A 21,512-nucleotide genomic window follows, 5' to 3' on the forward strand; every position below is an offset into this window, starting at 1 on the left:
ATATATTACAACCAAGCAACTACGGCCTGATACAGAGATGGATACAGCAGAACAGCACAATGGCTGTTCTAAAATATGCTAATGCAGCAGAAGATATTTTGTGTATAAACTTCCTGCCAATTTCTATGATCCTCTGGTGGGTCCAAAGACAAAGCTCTGGATCACGGTGTGTGAATATCCTCCATCTGAATAACCCTCAGGTTACTCAGGATGGATGTTTTTTCACACAGCTGGGACCAATGAAGCTGTGACCAAGGATCCAACCTCTGGCCTCGACACACCCTCCTTTCTGGGATGCTGGCAGTTGCCAATGCTTCCAATCCCCTAAATGGCTCTATGTCACGTCATGTGCATATGCAAGTCTGTAACCATCAGATTTACATACATGTATCTGGGCCTATGCTGATTCAAAGTACACTAGTAACATTGATAACTAAATATAAATATGCCAAATAAGCTAAAAACTACATTTGATGTTCTGTATGGAATCCATATTGTAGGACCATGCAACACAGTAGCTTTAAGTGAAAAAAAGGTTGTTAATATTCTATTAATTGGACACAACATCTTCCTACACTGGGATTACCCCACCTATGGCAAGACAGCCATGGCCCTAAACTAGGCTTCTGTAGTGGTCAGAGAGCGCAGGCCAGACATAACAACGCCTCCTGTATTACAGCACTAAGCATCTCTGATGCCCACTCTGACACTTTGCAGCAGTGTGTACATTCCTATAGCATGTAAGCTATCATGATCAAGGCCCTCTTCCCTCATTTGCTTTTCCTTCTCTTACTTCAACCTTCTTTGATGGCACTAAATCCTGTGGTTTTCTGCCACCCTGAACACTTATGTCAGTGTCCTCTGCTGATGCAGCTATGGTTATGTACTGTACCCTGTACTTGTCTTTTTCAACTGTAAGTCACTTTTTACCTTATTTGTTTAAAAACTCTGTAATTGGGCGCCATATAAATAAAGGATTATGATGATGATAATAAAAATAATAAGTTTTAAAATGCCTCCAGGGCATAATATATAAAATGCCCCCAGGGCACATGTTCATGCCCAAAGTATTGGCAGCCTTGGGCGATTGCTCTAAGTAGTCAAGTTATCACATGCTTGTAAGTTTTCTGGCCCCCAATGAAATGAACCCATGTGTGCCTATGTGGAACATCATATGTAAGCTGCTCTTCAGCAGGATGTGATGTGACTGATTAGTGATTCTTTTTAAATTGCCATGTAATATGTAGGTGCTATATAATTAGCTTTATAAATAAATTCACTGCATATCAATATTACAGCCTGAGTTAAAGCCTAATTATAATGTACAATTAGTAGAACACACATTTTCAGATAAACTAATGTGTCAAGCCACCCTCATACATACATTTCTAAACAGTCTAATTAACTTGGTGCATTGTGAGAGCCGAAGATTTGGTCACGCAACTCTAATATGTTCATTTACAGTCAATCAACAAAACAAATCCTGTAATCTTATACTACTTTCACATCGCAAATGCCGGGATCTGGACACGGGACATGGGCAATAAGCCAGGTCACTGACGTCATACGGGGACGCATTGGCACGTCATCGGGGGGACCGGGTTTCTCATTTACACTGCCCAGCAACCCGGGTCTAACCTGGGTAAAACCCTTTTTTTAACCCGTATCGGAATGCCGGGTTGCTGGACCTGGGTTTTCCTGTTAGACCCAGCTTATTTGTGTGGTGTGAAAGTGGTATGAGTTGCTCCAATGAGTAATATGGATTTTTAACTACACAAAAGTTTGCCAACTTTATGCAGTGACATACAGTAGAACAAACTATAGACGTGATTCAGATGTGGTTGCAGTTGCTAGCTCTGCTGTTTCCTTGGAAGCAGCAGTTAAAGCTCTGTATAGTGATACAGCAGGAGGCATTTATTACAAGCAGAAACCTCCCTCATAGGACGCAGCATTGGATCCCTCACCATAGGGTTCCCATGGGGATGCCCAAGATGCCTGTAACAGAAGCCATGGTGCAACCATGGTGATGTTTGGCCTTTTCTTTCTGCCAAATGGTGGTGGTGGCATGCTTCTGATTGGAGAACAGGAGAATGTCGCTACCCTCCCCCACAACCAAATGGCATCAGACTGTCAATCACTGATAGTCTGATGCTGGACTATGTGCTATGATGCAAGACCCCATTTATGCACATGCAGAGCAGGTCCTGCGCACTTGTGAAGTACTGATAATTGGTACTTTGTGATGCACCACATCTAAGTAAACCTAAATATGTATTTGACATATAGATACAGTATCAATTTAAAGTGCAATTGTGTGTCCACATTAAGGCCAAAGGAAGAGGGAATAAGTGGAGGAAGGAAAATATAAGGGCCTTTCCACCATTTTGAAAATGTGGAATTCATGCATTTTTGTTCGACTGTCACATAAATAAACAGTGTTTTGTTGATCTGGGAAGAGAGTTGCTTCAGAAAATGTTCTATTTATGTAAATGTTATTTTATAGTGGGCAAAGCCATTAGTTTAACGCAGAGGTAAAAAAAATGCTTTGGGATACAAGGCTAAATATATTTATAGCAGAGGAGGAAAGCACTAAGCAGAGATTAAGGGCTGAGAGAGGATAATGTTTATGGCAGCTAAGTATTGCACCATGTTAGCCACTGATAAAAGCAGGCAAACAGCTTCACACTAGCCAAAAAGGGTATCATTTCACTTTATTTTGTGAAAGGATGAAGTTAATAAAATAAAATGCATGTATCTGGACAAATGACACATAAATAGTTTAAAAATTACAAATGGTTATTATTCTATTAAAAATAACAATGAAATCTGCCAAAATACATTCATGTTCATTTTCACAAGTGTTTGTTTAGTGGCTGTAAATGGAACTAATACAGTAATGTAACATTTTATGATCATTTAAAAAAAAAAATTGAGTAAATGTAACCATGTGTTTTTTGTAAGCACTGGGGAAAATGTATATGATGGGATCAAACAATGTAGCAACATATAAATTCATGGTGCCAACTTTAACATAGCATATTATAATACACATTGGTATGCATTAGGGTCATGGATTACAGTACAAAAGCAAACTTTGCTGCACACTCCATACCATAAGTTCATGTTGTTCACAGTGGCTGATTATCCTTAGACGGCGCATGGGTATGGTTGGTAATACATGGCCACAACTCAGCGCAATGATTCATTCCGCTACAATATTCTCCGCTAGCCATTCGCAAGGTGATAGAAAGTCTGCATTCAATGAGTGATAACTGGCCATTCACGGGCATGCCCCAAAGAAAACGCAGACGTGCCAGAATAAACACAGGCATGAATAGGGAAAACGCAGGCATGCCCAAGCATTTTAGAGGAGGGTGTGTGACATCATTACCGGCCTAGATTTGGCTGATTTTATAGTAAGTCTCTGGCTATGGGAAATCATTAGATAGTGAGTGACTTATGAACAGATTTGGACATATTTGCTCAGCTGCGAATAGATAAGCAGCCATACATATCTATTTACACAGCAAGTGTATTAATTTGCACAGCAGGGATCAGGTCTGAATCATGCCCAAGATCCTCAGGAGCCTGAGGCTAAAAGAGCTGTGAGTAGTAGAGGTGATGTGGGTAGTGCAGTGTGGGCGTGGTCAGTGTCTTGTGAGTGTGTCCACTCCTACTCTATTATCCCCAATCTCTCTCTAAAAGTAGTAAAATTGTGCAGAATTGTGAAGAAAATAGATCTACAGTTAGAATACTTATGCTCAATGACAATGCATCTTAATCGCAGTGTCATAACAGCTTCACAACACTGCACTGATTTTTCAAATGCAAATTCAGTCACAGAGTGGCCGATTCTGGTTCACTCAAAGTGAACCGAAATCGTCCCCTGCCCCAATGGTCGGGGCTTGCACATGTGCAAACCCCGACTGCGAACGGCCGTGGCAATTTGCAGTGTTGCCGGGCCATTTGCATGGAGTGGTGCGTTCCGGAGGCTTGTAGCGGCAGGCTCAGGTGTCCTCCATGAGAACGTCCAGTGTTTCATGAGCGTCCCCATGAAAATGCTGAGCATTCCCATGGGATTGCGGGCGGGACAAGGTGTGCCGGGAGGCTGAAAATAGACATCAGCCGGCCGCCCTGTATTTTGTCCTGCTGCCTGCAAATATAAGCAGTCTCCACTGACTTATATTTGTGAGCCCAGGAGAAATCATTTGATGGTCGCATGGGTACAAGAGGATACGGCAGCACGGGAGGGGTTCGCAGCTTAGCGGGTAAACCAGAATCAGGCGCTAGATCCATTGTTTTACTTACCAATTATGTATTGGTCCACTGATCTACCAGGACCATGAAACCTTCAGTGTTTACTAGTCTTGCTCACCTAATTTAAGTAAGCAGAGTTGTGTGTGCAAATGTCATTTGCATGCTCTGGCAAATACATTAGGAAGCGGCATCAACAACAGCTCTGCTTGTTTGAAGGAGCTAGATAGGACAAGCAATGAATCACTGATAATGATTAAATGATGCATCTGCCAACAGCTGCTGTTGATTTTTATTGATTGCTTTCAAACTGGTTTTTCATCTTTGTTTTACCTTGCATAGTTGTCCTATTCGAGCATGTGTGGCCTTTCCATTGTGTTCTCCATCTATTGCATTTTCCCGAAAGAAAAAGTATACTTTATCATCTTCTGGGTTGTCATTCTCTGGAACTAGATATGCACCAATGAACCTGGGATCTAAGAAGATTAAGAACAAACTTTTCAATGTATCCATATCTCATGTAGACAGAGCCAATACGTGTTGTTAAATAACTAATTTATAACATTTCTGCTATCAATTTACATTGATCACTACGGCACACTTTGCAAGCAGAATTTTTCAAGCACATTTGTCTCTTAAGATAAGAAACACTGACATTTAATAATAACTTGCTATTTATTAAACTGATGACTTGTAAAGGCAAAAAAATGTGTTTGTATGTCCATATTAACCATTTGAGTGCCAACGTTGCTGAGATCCTCAAAATATCCACAAAAAATGCCAGTGTTGCTCACAGCGACTGTTCTTTTAGTATAAATAAATAAAAATATAGCCAAGTACCTGTCCACTCAAGTACACACTTGAAAACGAGATCATCTATGTATATAAAGAAGGGGAAATATCGATATGCACTAAACGTGTACATGTCACATCAAATCCAGCTTCCCAAGTTTGTTTTCCAACCATCCCATTATTTAATTTTTCTCCTAAAATGATTGTTTCGCTGCAGGTAAATAATGGCTACTTTATTTTTACACTGCAATATAGATATCAGTTTGAAGTATACTCCCCACCCAAATCTAACTTTCTCTGCACATGAAACATCAGCCCCACCCTCATTGCATATGGTTTTGTCCATTAGAGAGTGATTGTGCCTTTCCGAGTGAATCAGAATAACCAGAATAGTTAATTTATGGCTTAGATCAGGGGGTGGCCAAAACGGTTCTCAAATTCTTTTTTTCAAGTACCTATCTTTATGGACTATGGATATCTATTAGAAACATTGGATAAAATAAGTTGCTAAAGGGGTTGTGTCACCCTTAACCCTATTTATCTATATAACTGAAAGAATTTGTGAAAGAAACTTCTTCATGCATGACATTATTTATTTATGACAGTGAGTTGGGTACGCATATAGTACCTTTGTTAAAATAGGAATTACAGAGTGGTGTAAGTGTAAAAGAAATCTTTTTTACATCAATGAGTGGGGTATGCCCATCTTTCTTGGGAGTTTAACAGAAAACAGGTTGTTAGAAGCCAGGGTTGGTGTAGAATTGATTATAAAGAAACGATTATATGAAGGATACTCCACACGAAAGAGTGAGTTTTAGTACTCTGAGATCCATATTATAGAAATACCACACATTGTGACAGTCAGACCTGCTTGCTAGGCTGCGTGTTTTTCGCAGCCAAGCAAGCAGGTAAACACTGGCCCACTGCCACAGCAAACACCCCCCCACCCCCACTGAAGGCATCCCTGTGCAGGGATGCGAACGGATACGCATACACATCTGTTCACATGCGGCTTCACGGAGGAGAAATCATTTCATGGTTGCTTACCATCGAAGGATTTCTCCTACAGACTCAGGAGTCACTTGATAGTTGCTTGTATCAACACATATTTTGGGGGGGTCAGCATCATGTGTCCACCCCAAACAGGCAGGGGTACGCCTGTATTCACTGGAGCCCACCTAGCATTTCTATGGGCGTGCCCACCTTATTTGAAACACCGTCGGTCCACCCCAGAACACCCCCTGCCTGTCAGTAACCAGGCAAACGGCCAATGAAGGATAAACATCTCACAGACCGCATGCAAGGGGACGCCACACATACGCACAGCGTACCGTGAGCATGCACAGTCTATTGATGTTCAGATAGGCTGTGAATTTGCAGCCCTATGAATGGGTCTGAATCGGGCCCATAGACACAAAAAATGAAATTTCTACACAAATCGTATTTATTTCTGTTTTCTGTTGGTATATATGAACATGGAAGAACATTCAAGAAAGGAGTGGGGTAAGATTGCCATTCCTGTTTGAGAGGATGAGGATATAACACGCAAATAAGAGGAATGTATTGTATGATACTTTTATGTCTAGTGTCTAAAGTTTGAGCATAGTCTAAACATTGTGTATAGTTAAGGTTTGACCTTAAGATCTAACAACAGTTCATGTTTATCTATAGTACTGTAGGAATGAATGCAGCAAGTTTGAAAATGTGACAGTAATGACTACAGCTGTGCACCAGCTAGATGATTAGGAAAAAGTGGACCGCTGGTAGATTTCAAGGACTGGTTAGCCCAGCCCTGGCTTCGATTAATCGGCAAGGGAAAATAAGTAAAGAATGATCCTCGATCTCCAACAGCTCAGAGTTGGTTCATAATGTAAGAATCTTCGCAAAGCACTTATTAACCCTTCCACAAAGCAAGGAATGACATTCAAAATGTTCTCCAGTTCATTATAAAGTTTAATAATACTCTAAACAAATTTAATCTTATTCTTTTGCAGGGTACCATATTTGTCAAGAAATACCCTCTATGCAAATTCTGGCCAGACAGCCAGGTCTCATTTATTTTGTTCTTCATAAACATGGTATTCTTCATAAACATGGTATTCTTCAATAAATTTAGGATTTACTGTTCCATTGATAAAGGTACTCCAACAGAATGAACTGAACATATGACTTAAGGTCCATACACACTGGGCGATTATGCCCAGTGTGTATGGACAGTGATGACCGCTCTCACCACTGGGGGAAAAGCTGCTCAGTGCATACACACTGAGCGGCTTTCCCCTTACCTGGGGCAGTTAGCGGGGCAGACAGCTTTGTATAACTCAGCGCTATGCAAAGCCGTCCTCAAAGCCGCTCATCTGCTGGTATTATGCATCACCACTCATCGCCAGGCCATACACACTGGGCGGCTTTGAGCTGAAAGACGCTCAAACTTGCTGTTTTGAGCAGCTTTCTGCTCAAAGTTGCCTAGTGTGTATGGGCCTATATGATGATAGATAGATAGATAGATAGATAGATAGATAGATAGATAGATTGATAGATAGAACAAACCCATTACAGAGTGTGAAACCACATTATTGGACATTTTCCCTTATAATTTAACCTCACTTTTTGAAAGTTTTAAAATGTTATTGTATAAGAACAGGAAACCTGTACTTTTATATTTAAGAAGATATATCTTTAAGAAATTGTAAAAAAAAGTTCTTGAATTAAGCCTGAAGGTTATTTTAGCTATTATAATTGAGGAACCTTAATATTTCCAGAAAAGCATCCAGATATGAACTAATATAAACAAGACAGTCTCTCCACCAGGATAATATAAACCTTATTATAAAAGAAACAAAAAAAAATGCAAAATCAGTCTAGTCAAACATAAACAAAACTTATTTTGACTTCAGTTATAACATTCTTGGTTGCATTTTGTTGAGAAAAGACATTTGAATTTCTACCATAATTTTAGATTGATAGTAACGTAGTAATGAAGGTGCCAAGCATTAAATCTAAATGGATTGTAAGAAACAAGAGTCTCATTACATGTTGTTTGGCTTTGTACCTCTCACTTGGCAGCAGGTAAGCCTCTAATTTACAAATCTCCATATGTAAAGCATTTGGACACCATTTCCATTTGCTTGCAATGTAAATTTCTTGTACCCTTGACATGCTACAATAGACATTGATTGATTACGAGCTAAATCTGTTGTGGTGACCAATTTGTCTTGCACACACAATACAAACTTGTTTGTAGCTACAGGTTGGCACAAATGCAATTCAACGTGTTGTTTGTATTCATCTTTCCTGCAAAATAATGAATACAATGATGGATTTTCTTTTTCTAGAATCAGACAATCTGACTTTGTCTTGACTTTTTCTATTACACTTTTTATGACTCTGTTTGCATTGTTAAGCACTTGAGACAGGATATCTGCTATTTAAAGCATCGTGACTATAAAAAAAAGCTCAGAAAATCAATCTGTATTGTAACTCCCGCACTCATTGGTGTTTTACAATTCCCTGAAAACACATAAAAATGACTATTTGTGCCAAAATGACCAATGATTCATATCTTCAACAAATTCTACCACCTGGTTCATGCTTCATCTTAAATGAAACTTGGAATGTGTTTAACTTATTCATTTACAGGACAACTGATAATGAAGTGGACTCAAAGCTTTTTTTTAATTACTAATAATATTATTATTATTATTAATATTATTGTCAGATTATGGTCTAAGAGTCTGGGGAAACATACGTTTTGAGTCACTGATATTATGCTGGATTTTTTCCTTACAATCCAAAAGTGTATTAAACATAAAATACAAACAAATGACAGCACTTTTTTATTAGAAAATAAAAAATGATGACTAAAATTCAAAGTTCTTGCTTAAACTGGGAGCCGGAATCAGCAATGGATGAATTTGCAAAACTGCACACAAAACAGCTGTGCAAATCTATCTGTCTACTGTATATTCAAATCCAGAAGGGGGTGGTGCTTCCTTGCTGTATTTGGGATCCCAGTACTGGGATAGAGTTTGCAGACTGGGATCAACATCGTGACTTATGGTCTCGATATTTCCTATAGATGGCAGCTTACCCAGGCTGGCCAAAGCAGGGCACCTTGTAAGGCCAGCAAGTATCCAACTAAGTATGCGGACACATGCATTGCCACTCCCGAAAAAAATGTCCCTGTCACAGTACCGCCCCCCCTCCCCCGTATGCCTTTACCTGTCAGTCAGATAAAGGCAGAAGGGGGCAAAAGTGTGATCACTCAGGACCCATTCCACGCATGAGCAGAACTGGTCCTTTGCATTTTTTTCTGGAAATCGGGAAACTGCATGAACATTTGCAAAAGCACAACCATGTTGAATCAGAGCCTGTAACGAAAATCAATATTGTCATGCAGTGGAAAAAGTAAAATTAAAAGTAAAATACATAAATATTATTAGTACAAAGTAATAGCAAATTCAAATAAATGAATATTATTAGCAACAAACATACTGATGTTTGTACATGTCATTCAATATCACATACTGTAGTATGCAGACACATTAAAATTCATGCTATTATGATTTCCCAAAGTGCAACAAACAGTATAATACATATAACTCACATGTTAAAAGATTAGTAATTAAACATTAACAAAACATATGAAAAACATTAACCTGAAAATAATACAGTCCTAGAGACATTGGGGGTTGTTCAGACCTGATCTCCATAGCACTTTTTTTTTTACAAAACCATGTTGCACTGGAAGTGGGGCAAATGTAACATGTGCAAAAAGAGTTAAGGTGGCCATACATCAGGAATACCTGCTTACAATCATGATTGTGTCCAACTTTCCCTTCAACTCCCCGACAGTCCTTGGTGGTTTTTCTACACACAATGTACTCACAATCCATCATACAATCCGTCATACAATCCAGCTGCTGCATGATTTAATGACTGAAGCTTCATTTAAATAGGGGCTGGCCTACTAGGATCAAAAGGATATGAGTACCAAAAATCCAGTTTGTTTGTAATTTACAGGTTGCCAGCAAATACCAATCTGCTCACATCTGCTGTGTTATGCCATTATTAAATAGTCCTAATGCATCAATCCTCTGAAAACTGTTTTCAGAGTAGTGACAGAATTGAACAAATGGACATCCACTGCTCTCTTCAGCCATGCCCTTCTGCCGCTTGGAAACTTCTGCAGCTCCCAGTGTTTGGCCATGGGCCACCCCGAAGCTGCACCTCTCTGCTAGTAAGGGAGGGAGTGTCAAATGTCCCCGGTTGTATGAGCCATCTAATGACAGATTTAATGTGCTTAACTGCTTATCATGCAATCTGCTCCCAATCCCAACTGATCTGACATGCTGATCAGATCAGAGGACCAATCCACCAACCCCCCCGGTCGATATTGCACGATTGCGTGCACACGATGTGCACACAATCGGCATAAAATCCATCATACAATCCCTCAAGATTGTATGATTGGGTACAATGTCTTTCAGGTGTATGGGGGCCTTTAGGTTCAGGTGAGTTATTTTGTTTCTGTGCAGAGTAAATACTGGCTGCTTTATTTCAACACTGTAAATTAGATTACAGTTTCAACACACCCCACCCAAATCTAACTCTCTTTGCACATTTTACATTTGCACATTTTACATTTGCCACACCTGCAGTTCAACATGGTTTTGCCCATTTATAAGCAAGATTTGGGTTTTACGATCAACTCTGAATCAGGCCCATAGTGCGTACACATTAGCCGTTATGCATGGAAATATTGTTAATGATGCATGCTCTGTACCTGCAGACAAATAGTAGACCATCAACTACTTAACTTAACTTGCTCAGCAAGCCACACACAAACACACTCACACAAGCACACACACACACACTGGGTAAGCGGCATTATTCATATTGGAAAGTTTCTGAGGTGAGCTGCATATTGTGCAAGTGGCTGGCACTCTCATTTTCAATAGAATTGAAGCTGGGGTGACACTCCTCAGAGTGTGTTTTTGCATGTGTGAGAGAAACAGATGTAGTTTCACTCGCTGCCAACAGACGGCAGTGTTTCAGAGACACACAATCAGACACTAGACAATACAATATATATATATATATATATATATATATATATATATATATATATATATATATATATGATATATTGCATCAATATGCTCATAAAAAAAACACAGCACTCCAGGTTTTTCTTAATTGGATGCCATAAGTACAATTGAATTCAATATCTGCTTCATATATGTCCTCAACCTAAGTTCATGACCAGCCGCCAACATATTGTATATTCTCCATGAAACTTTGTTATCATTCCTGATACTATTGACTCAGTTTCCTACATATTACTATTCAGTGTTTTAGAAGTTTGACAACCAAATCTCAAGATCTCACGTCCCCATTACTTAGTGACCAAAGCTCCCCCCCCCCCAGTGTGGAGACTGTGACAAGCTCTTTGACAGCTGCTGCTGCAGTTTCCCACGCTGTTCTACCAGAAGGAGGGAAGGTTGGAAATTAGAGAGTGGATGGAAACAATTGGTAGAATAAAGTGACAGGATAAGCGAGGATCAGAGTTGTCAAGTGTCACTTCTGTAGATAGCCAACAAGCTTCGAAAATAGCAAAACTCATTTTTAAAAATAGCCCAAGGACAAACAATATTTAAAAAACCCAACAAAAATCAGATCCATGTGTATTTACATTTAGTATATGGTGTGTATATGGCTGGGACATGCTACTAGAATAAGGACAGACTATTGTGTGTACACAAATATTTAAAAGAGAAACATAAATAAGTCAATGGTTTTTTTGAGAGTAGCCCAATTTGAATAGAACTCCAACCTAGAAACCTAAGACATTGCCCCTTTCATCTGACCTCATAGCATTTTCCTTTCATCTTAGACATAGTTCTGACACTGCTTCTGCAATACATCTTTTGCTATTCATATCTTAATTTTCTTATTTATATTTATGGAAATGCTAGCTTTGAAAAATTATATATATGTATATATATTTTAGAGATGTGCAGGTTCTGATTTACTGTGATTTCAAAGCAGGATCTTATTGGCTATCCCAAATCACATGACAGTTGTTGACAATTGATAGCCAATAAGATCCTGCTTTGAAATCAGAGTAAATCAGAGCCTGCACATTTCTAATATATTTTTGTCCCATTGCTTTAAACAACAGTCAAATCCACATTTTCTATCAAATATTTTGCCTCTTACAACTGTTTTGTGTTATTTAGTTTTCAGTCATTATGCACTATGGACAGTAAAGGAAATTAGTAGAATACACTGGAGGCAGATGGCATATCTGAAATATAAGAGTTGGAAGTGCAACCCTTTATCACAATATTTAAATAAGTTTGTGTACTGCATGCATTTTCTCCGCATGCAAAATAATACATTGTGTGCCCCGCATAGAAATGTGGTTTGTCCAGGCACAATTTCATTTTTATCAGTTTAATACATAGAAAATGCATCATACTGTATGTAGCACATTACAAATAAGTATTACTGTCCAATAAGATAGTATTACTGCATAAGTGAATTTGAAGTTAAAGCTAAAATATTCTGCTGAGAAACACTAAGGGGTGTATTCAATTGAAGACAATACCAATTCAATTTGCGTCTAAATTTGACTGGTGGATTTGAACCAAATCTGACTGGTGGATTTGGCTGCTGCTGCTGTTTACCCAGTTCCTGCACAGGGACTGGGTGAGCAGCAGCAGCGGGAGAACAGTGCCGGGGGAGCAGCAGCAGCAACACCACCGTTGCTGCTGCTCACTTGGCGCCGTAATCTTAGTCATAGGGGGATATTCAATGTGCTAAGGGCGAGCTACTGTATGATGGCGAGCAGTGCCAATAGCTCTCCATCATAGCTCGCCCTCTGTATTCAGCCCACCCCCCCTTCACTCACCATTTCCACCTTGCTGGTTCTTTTCAGTGAGGTGGAAATGGCTAGTGCGACCATCAAACTGGCGGGGCTCGCCACAAAATGCAGCAGGCTTGCCACAAAATGCAGCAGGCTCACTGCTTCGCCGTTTAAGGGAAGAGGGCGGTGAGGATTTCCCCGGGACATTGAATACAGCAAGCGGCTGGTGAGGGGGTTTGATGGCGAGGATGGCTTGTTTTCGACAATCCTTGACGAAAACAAGCCATCCTCGCTGCACAAATCCCCTCGCTGGCGCCATTGAATACCGCCCATATCTTCAACCTGCTCAGAGTGGCCACACATTCACATTTTGATTATATGATCACAATCTGTTATTGTATAGTCTTCCCTCTCCATTTATACCACAACCAATCCCCTTGTATTCTTTCACTCCCCTAAAAGATTATTTGGTCTCCACTACAAACCTCATTACATCTACACAAGGTAACATAACTATACTTTAATAACATTTCTCCTGTCTCAAAATGTATGCCCCATGTCACATTTCCCATTACCCAATTTATTTCCCCTTACACCTTCCCATCTGCCTTTAATGATAATGAAACCATCATTAAAACATCTCTATATACCTTTTAAACCTCTGCAGCTCTCATCCAGTCTCCCCATTCTCTTTACCATCTAATATACTGTACATGAAAAACATGTTCATTTGGAATTGTGAACCTTCTTTACTTGTCTACAATTTGGTTTGTATAGTTATTGATGAACACAAACATCAATTATTAGATTGCAATTTATTTTCTACATCCAAGTTTCACTACTTATCCTATATCTATTTACAGCCTAAAGTAAAGCCACATAGTTGTCTGCTACTCCACAACTCTTCACACTCTGGCCAATGTCAAAAATGTAGCGCCCATTTTCAGGAATGCAGATTTGTCTTTTCAAATGAATGGGATCTGCAAACACGAATCCCGGACGGTTTCCTGGCGAGAATGGCCGGTATTGAATAGTGAATACATTGAATTCCCTCCTAAATTTGTTTGCTACCGTTAAACTAATCACTCGAGTCATTGTCACTCAAACCACCTTCTATTGTTTAGTTATACTGCATAAACAAATTATTGTAAAGGGTTTTGTGGTAAAATATATATTTATTATTCAGATATTCCACTTTAGCTCCAAATTTTGTTATTTACTTCTCCTAAGTATCTAAAAAATAAGTTGTATATGGTCAAACACACATAATTACATTTATTAATGCAATCATGGTTAGAATAGACAAAACTAATGTGCCCAAGGGACCAAAGGAAGCCTATTTGGTGTGAAAGAGAAAGCATGTTAATTTAGATAGTATCGGATTTTGTGATAATAAGCTAGCAAAAGGCAGAAAAGGAATAAAATATGCAGTGATAAATATTAACTCTTGTATGTTTGTGTGTAGCGTGTTGCTTTTACTTGTTATTAACACTCTGTTATCTATTCACTTCTTATGTAGCTATCAAATAAATATCATAGCCTTTATATGTAGAAAATATATGAGCTAGTATCAATCCAAAACATTTCACTCCAGTTTCTGATGAGGTGACTAATGGCTGAATGTCTCTCTTTAGCACCTTTTTGTAATCACTTAATGAATGTAGAGCTAATCTGCATATCATGTGGGGCTCCATTTGCAGTTGTATTGTATACACAGACTGTAGTAAGAATCAAGTGGGACGGCCTGACTCAGTGGACCATAGGGCTCTCTGTCTCCTTGTTACTATAGTTATTTCACACTTAACCTTCACTATTGCTTCTCCATGGAGGGATCATTTTCTTCAATTTGTCTTTAGCAGATTGGAAAAACAGCACTCAAATGCCGCAATGGGCTTTTGTATAGAACACACTAATCCAATTGTTTTTCCATTCTACAAACTTTAGGTCAACAATCAGGCTGCCGCCAAAAACTAATTAATTTGCAAATGGGCCTTATTTTCACAGAAGGAGAACCTCACAAAGTTATGTCAGTTAAACCAGTCACACCATAGTGACATGCATTGTCATGACATCCTCCTTCTTCTGATAAGTCTCTTAACTTCCCCCCTGCACATGAACTCAAATTACCCAGTTAACAGTAAATCTTTATTGAACACCCGCTGAAAGTTCAATGTTACGGTCTGAATGAAGGCAATTCAACAAGTTGGTGAGAATCATGTCTAGCGAGTATTTGATACATTTCAAGTTAAAAATATGAGATTTATTTGCATTAAAATAAACCTTTTCAATATTAATCAGTTTCCTGCATAATAAAAAGTTGAATATATAAAATATAATAATAATACAAGAGGCAGCAAAGCATATTGGTAAACAGAACTGTCCAAAAATACACTGACTCCATGAACTCTATAATTGACTGATAAACATATTATTGACTGGTATCTCAATTTAACTAGCTTACAAAATCAAGTAGTGATTCATGTTTTAGAATGTGAAACTGAGAAGGCGGATGGGCATACACGGGTTATTACACAGTGAATCAACCCTATGCTCTCTTAAATAAATAATATGTTTAAGAACAAGTAGACATTTTACACTTCAAAATGCCTACATCGTGCCTTAGTTGAAAATACTACATGTATGATTCATTTGTAGATGGATAACTGCTCAAAAAAAGATCCTTCTATTTTAGTACCTCAATAATGAAGACTATAAATCTCTAAACACAAAAATGGTCTCAGCAAAGATTGTCTTTATAAAAAATAACTAGCACTGAAAATCACTGCATATACCTTAATCAGAAAACCAGGACAAAGAATGACACATCTCTGACACACATCTGTCCCTTTCTTCTGATAACTTATGCATTTCTGCATCTCCATACTATTTAACACAATGGTGTGGCCTTTGAATGCTGACTTTTTAAGTATAACATTAGCATATATGGGGTGTACACATGGGCCAACCCGGCGACCGTCGTTACTGATTCAATATCGATGGCCACTTGGACCCGGCATTGGCCAAAAGGGAGGAAGGGATGGCGGGAGGATGGTGCGCAGAGGCAGGGAAAGGGGATGCTGCTTTGAGCAGCATTGCACTGCTTACAATCTAACAGATCGAAGCTTAAATAGACTTGCCTGCCATCGAATGCAGCTAACACGGTGCAATTCAGGGTCTCTTTCGATTTGATTTGAACTATATAGTCCAAATCTAATTGAAAATTACCCTGAATCGCACCATGAGTTCACAGAAACAGGGCTGCCACCAGGGGGGGGGGGGAATGGGCACTCTGACAGAGGGGACTGCTCTGTTCCCGTAGCCCGCACGGCCATGAGCACCCCCCTCCCCTTCACAACACAGCAGTCCCTGCTGCCCCATGACAGTTCGTCTTGCTTGAGCTTGCCGCACCATGTTAGCCCCCTGGCTGGAGCCTCCATGGGCGGCAGGCCAGCCGGAAGCCGGAGCCCCCACCGTGCAACGTGAATGACGTCAAGCCGCACACGCCATATCAGTGTGAGGTGCCGGCACCTCAGGAGCAGCAAGGGGCAGCATGTGGTCGTCCCCCTCCTACCTGCGTGAAAGGTACAGCAACTCAAGTTATTAAATAGACACCAGGGACTGGGAGAGGGCTCAGGGCATCTCTCGTCTGCTGCTGCTGTGTGCAGCCTGCAGGCTCAAGCAGCATGGCTGCTATAAATATTAAGTGACAAAAAAACTTTATTTACAGTATTTAACCCTCACAATATTTTTTTTTTCAGGTAGTCACTTAATATTTGTCACAGGATTGCTGCTTGAGCCTGGCTAAAATATTTTTTGTAACAATAAGGGGGGCTGTCTATTTTGGCAGTCCTGGGCCCCACAATTTCTGATGGCAGCCATGCACAGCAATAGTCTAGCGGATGGCAAAAGAATAATATGCTAGAAGTACCAACAAACTAAGGATAGTTGTTGGTCTTATAAAGGAAAAGAAAATGCAGGATTACTACTAAGATGTACTACTAACAATAATTAAAGCTCATTGCTTACTATAAGTGTTAATTGTTAATTGGTTGTCAATCATGTAAGATCTTCTCCACAAAAAAATATAAGACAAAAGTAAATTGTAAAATAAACTGAAATAATGAATCTCAACTACAAACATTGGGCCTTATTCTAGTTCACTCTTTCTGACAAAATCCTTCTTAGATGGACAAAACCATGTGCATTGCAGGGGGCAGATGTAACTTGTGCAGAGAGAATTCAATTTTGGTGGGGTTTTACTTCAAAGTGAGATCTATACTGCAGTGTAAAAATAAAGCAGCCAGTATTTTCCCTGCACAGAAACAAAATAACTCACACAAATCTAATTCTCTCACATTTTACTTCTGCCCCCCTGCAGTGCACATGGTTTTGTCCATATAAGAAGGATTTTGTCAGAAAGAGTGAACTAGAATAAGGCCCATAATGCACTATTTAATTATCCTTTATTCAGGGTATACTGGTGTGTGGAGAATAGTAGTGTTATTTGTGATACAATCGAATGTCAATAATTTTGGAATTATACACAAATGCAGTTTTAACATAAAACAGACACAAAGCTGCTGTAGCATTTATTACTATTTATAGCGAAAACCACCCATTTATTATTAAATAAAACCTTAGTTGCATTCTAGCTAAAGTTGTATAAATAGTTGTCAGTAAGGAGATAAATAATATCAATCATAATTTAACACTGTAATAAATTATGAACATTTCACAACAGGAAATATATGTTATTTTATTTTTTGCATATTTTGAGAATAAACTGGATTTAACAGATTAACTATTCTCCATGGTTTAGTCCAGAATTTACTGTGTAAGTGTTTCCACATCTACTTTGTTTTATAATAGGTGTTCTGCTTACCATTTAACCATCTGGAATCATGCTGCTCAGTTCTAATTGGATGATGATTTCCAAGCGTGCGGAAAATGGCAAAATCTCTTCCCATAAAATCTGCTGCAGTTCCAGAATATAGCTCTCCATCTGTGAAAGGAAATGCAGTGAATATCAACAAATTGTATGTTTTGAACTAGCCAATTCATATATACAGCCATACGCACAAGATGATGTCCTTTGAATGAAAATTGAGAATTCTGTACTGGTTTTGCAAAGCAGCATATGTCGTTACACGCCAGAGATGTTTATATAAAAATTATTAGACGTGGAACTGTGAGATCCTCAGATTTGTGACCACCCTGGTTCAATATCTGAGTGCCAGTTCAAATTAGAGGATCACTTAACTCAAGACAAACATTAGCTGATACATATATAATATGTAAAATAAGCAACGCTAGGGATACCAATAAGATACATATTTTGTACAAAAAAAGACAAACATTGGGGATGCTTTGTCAGGTCTGTGGTGCACCAAAAGGGCATTCTGCATTATTTGAGGATAGGAACATGTTGATACATCTTTAAATAAAGAGTACTAAACTTTATGTCATCAAGTTGGCATACAGTATATTAACAGTTGGCATGAACTTTGACCCCTCCCATCAATGCCAGTAACATTATTGTTGGATATAAATCACGTGCAGTAGATGGGAACTAGCTGCTACCGTAATGTTACTACTAGTGATCTTTGGTATAGTATACTCGTATACACATCAACAGTCTCTAAACACTTTTGTTATGTTCCATACTTACTCCCCACATATCACCTGATGAAGAGAATATGGAAACTCCTAAAATGACCCAATAACCTAATCAAAGAGTGTTTGTGTGTGTTTTGGGTGGATAGGGGTTACTGGAGGGATAAAGATGGACATCTAGCCTAAACTTTGTTTAATATTTTACTATATTTTAAGCATGTTTTCTGTTTAGATTGTGTTGGATAAAAATGCCTCCTTGGTACCTGACATGCCCATGAAGTGTCTGCCATCCCCACCTATGTCTTACCACTGCAGGTGGCGGTGGCGGATTCGGCATGAAAAGCCAGCGGTCGGGATTCCGGCGTTCAAAATCCTGACGCCGGAATCCCGAACGCCGAAATCCCGACAAGGGGGCTACGTGGATCGCCTCCCCTTGCGGGCTCGCTGCGCTCACCACGGGAACACCCACGGGGGGAGAAGATGTCAGGATTTCGGCGTTCGGGATTCTGGCGTCGGGATTTTGAACACCGGGATCCCGACCGCCGGGATTTAAACTGCATCCCGGCGGTGGCAGCTTTTGCATCTCAGCCTGCTAAGTTGGTGCTTAGCTGTGATTTCATAGAAATCCACCACACATATCAAGGTCATCGAAGAGCACAAGAGAACAAAGTTCACATGTAGAAAAATTGTCATGCTTCTCCATCATGTCAGCAGGATGGCAAAACAATGTGTAAGCACAACTGGGGCACTGAAAACACTGGATGAATGCTATTATGTAATTTATCAATGGGAAAAAGTGTACAGTGATGATAACCCCTTGTTTTGGGGTTTATTTTGATTCTACAAATGTATTAAAAGGCAGAGAGTGGGTTTATCAAAGATTTCTCCAGTGGTGCCTTCTGATTCCTGGCTATGGCCTCAGTGTTGGCAAAAGCATTATAAGCACTTACTAAGCAATACAAAGCTGAGCTTTTCAAATTTGCCTACTAGAGGATGGAACTATGGATACTTACCAGTCCCATGGATGGATAAACAACATGTATGCAACATTGGGTAAGAATGAGATTTTTTTGTTTTGCAAGATCTTGCACATGAGCAGCATAGCAAACTGGGTCATTCCATATCGGAGTAGCATCGGATGTGATAATGGTATGACAGAAGAAGCCAGAGAGGTAAGCTACCATATTACGGGGGGTATTCAATGTCAGGGGCATGGCTGTCGAGCAAGCTCGACAGCCATGCCCCTGTCTCGTTTTCGCTTTGCTCGACTTGAGCTCAGCGGCCGGGATTCAATGTCCCGGCAGCCGAGCGGCGAGAAAGGGGCGTGGCCGCGAGCTGAGGGCGGAAATGGACGAGCTCCGGCCGGGAGCTAGGCTATTTCCGGCTTTTCTCGGCAGAACGAGCCCGACAGCTTGTGATGTCGGGCTCGTTCTGCCGAGAACCCCTGTTCAATGCTGTCGGGGAAGACAGCATTGAATAGGGCCCTGCAGCCATCTCCCCCTGTTGGGAGATGGCTGCGGGAGCACGACCAACATTGAATGCCCCCCTATGTCTCCGTAGACTCCCTGTGTAATACATTAGAGTGCTAAACTTGCTCTGTTTGTACCTAAGTTCCCCCCCACTCTTTGTGCTATTCTATGCATAGAATTATTGAGTTACATTGTGCTTGATCCTGTGGAACTGAGACATTCTGGGGGAAATTTAGGAAAACTCTGCTAAGGGATCAATGTACTAACATGCCTTTTTATTCAGCGCTCAGATAATGAATGCATTTCCAATTTTGCAGTGACGCATTGGGGGAAATTTACTAAAGGAAATTTGGAAAAAAAATAGGTGTATTTGTATCCAGAAATACACTCATTTTTGACATTTACTATCCCGAAAATATGGCAATTCGTATTCATATTGATGTGCTATCAATACGAATACGAATTGCCGTATTTTCGGGATAGTAAATGTCAAAAATAAGTGTATTTCTGGATACAAAGACACCCATTTTTTACAAATTTCCTTTAGTAAATTTCCCCCAGTGCGTCACTGCAAAATTGGAAATGCATTTATTATCTGAGCGCTGAATAAAAAGGCATGTTAGTACATTGATCCCTTAGCAGAGTTTCCTAAACTCCATTACAGTTCAGGTATTAAGGATAGCCATGCTTGAGTCTAGATGGTTGAATTAATTTGACTGAGATACTAATTAAATAACCTTTGCTGAAGCATTGATATCCTGTAAACCTGGACTGTTATTGCAGAGTTTGTGAAACGTTGCCTTATGTATTAGGAAACCCTTTATCATTGGTATCCCAGAGAGACACCAAGGTAGACATAATGGTAGCACACAAATTACAATATTGATGCAATTATTTATTTACAGAAATTACATTATTGCATGCATCCTTTGTCTTAGTCTGTAATAATAACACACTGCACATTAAGGGCATTTGATTGGTTGATTAGGATCTTAATAGTATGCCTTGATATTTTAATCATACAAAAACTAAATAAATAACCACTTCAAATATTAGTACAATACATGATCTGGCTGCTGAGCACAAGGTACATAATTAAAGTGCACTGGCACTGCATTCCTATTAACAATGTGTGTGTGGGGGCTACAACGTGATGTCCACAAATACAGCCTTGCCAGTGCAACTTTAAGAAAAAACGTAAATACAACTTTAAGTATTGAAGGTACTTTGATGTTTTGCTCAACCTTTATATAACCTTATCCCTGTTTTGTTATCACTTACTCCACAGGCGCCTGAAGAAAAAAGAATAGAAAAAAAAAGAAAAGAAAAATCGATGGAACTTAATACAAAGGATCAGTACACCTTCCCATTCTCACTGCATGTGTAAGGTCAGTTAGAAAGGTTCAGAAACAACAGATAGAGATCGAAACCAGGTGTTCTAACTTTTACACAATATTAACTATATAACACAGTGAATGCAATATTATTGCAATCAACTGAGGCATCATTAAATT

The 21,512-nt window shown here is 39.5% G+C and overlaps 1 protein-coding gene across 2 annotated transcripts in view; it reads right to left on the bottom strand.

The window, feature by feature from the left end:
- The window catches only part of SEMA3A (semaphorin 3A), a 221,723-nt gene that overhangs the window by 51,908 nt on the left and 148,303 nt on the right, over positions 1 to 21,512 (bottom strand). For both annotated transcript variants that reach the window (XM_083183085.1, XM_083183084.1), the window contains exons 6-7: positions 17,799 to 17,918; positions 4,588 to 4,730 (exon numbers count right to left, since the gene is read on the bottom strand). In XM_083183085.1, the coding sequence (XP_083039211.1) occupies positions 4,588 to 4,730; positions 17,799 to 17,918 (263 nt within the window). The remainder of the gene's footprint in view (positions 1 to 4,587; positions 4,731 to 17,798; positions 17,919 to 21,512) is intronic.

The sequence above is a fragment of the Crinia signifera genome, chromosome 4 (assembly GCF_055691185.1).
Source record: "Crinia signifera chromosome 4, ASM5569118v1, whole genome shotgun sequence".
Lineage (NCBI taxonomy): Eukaryota > Metazoa > Chordata > Amphibia > Anura > Myobatrachidae > Crinia > Crinia signifera.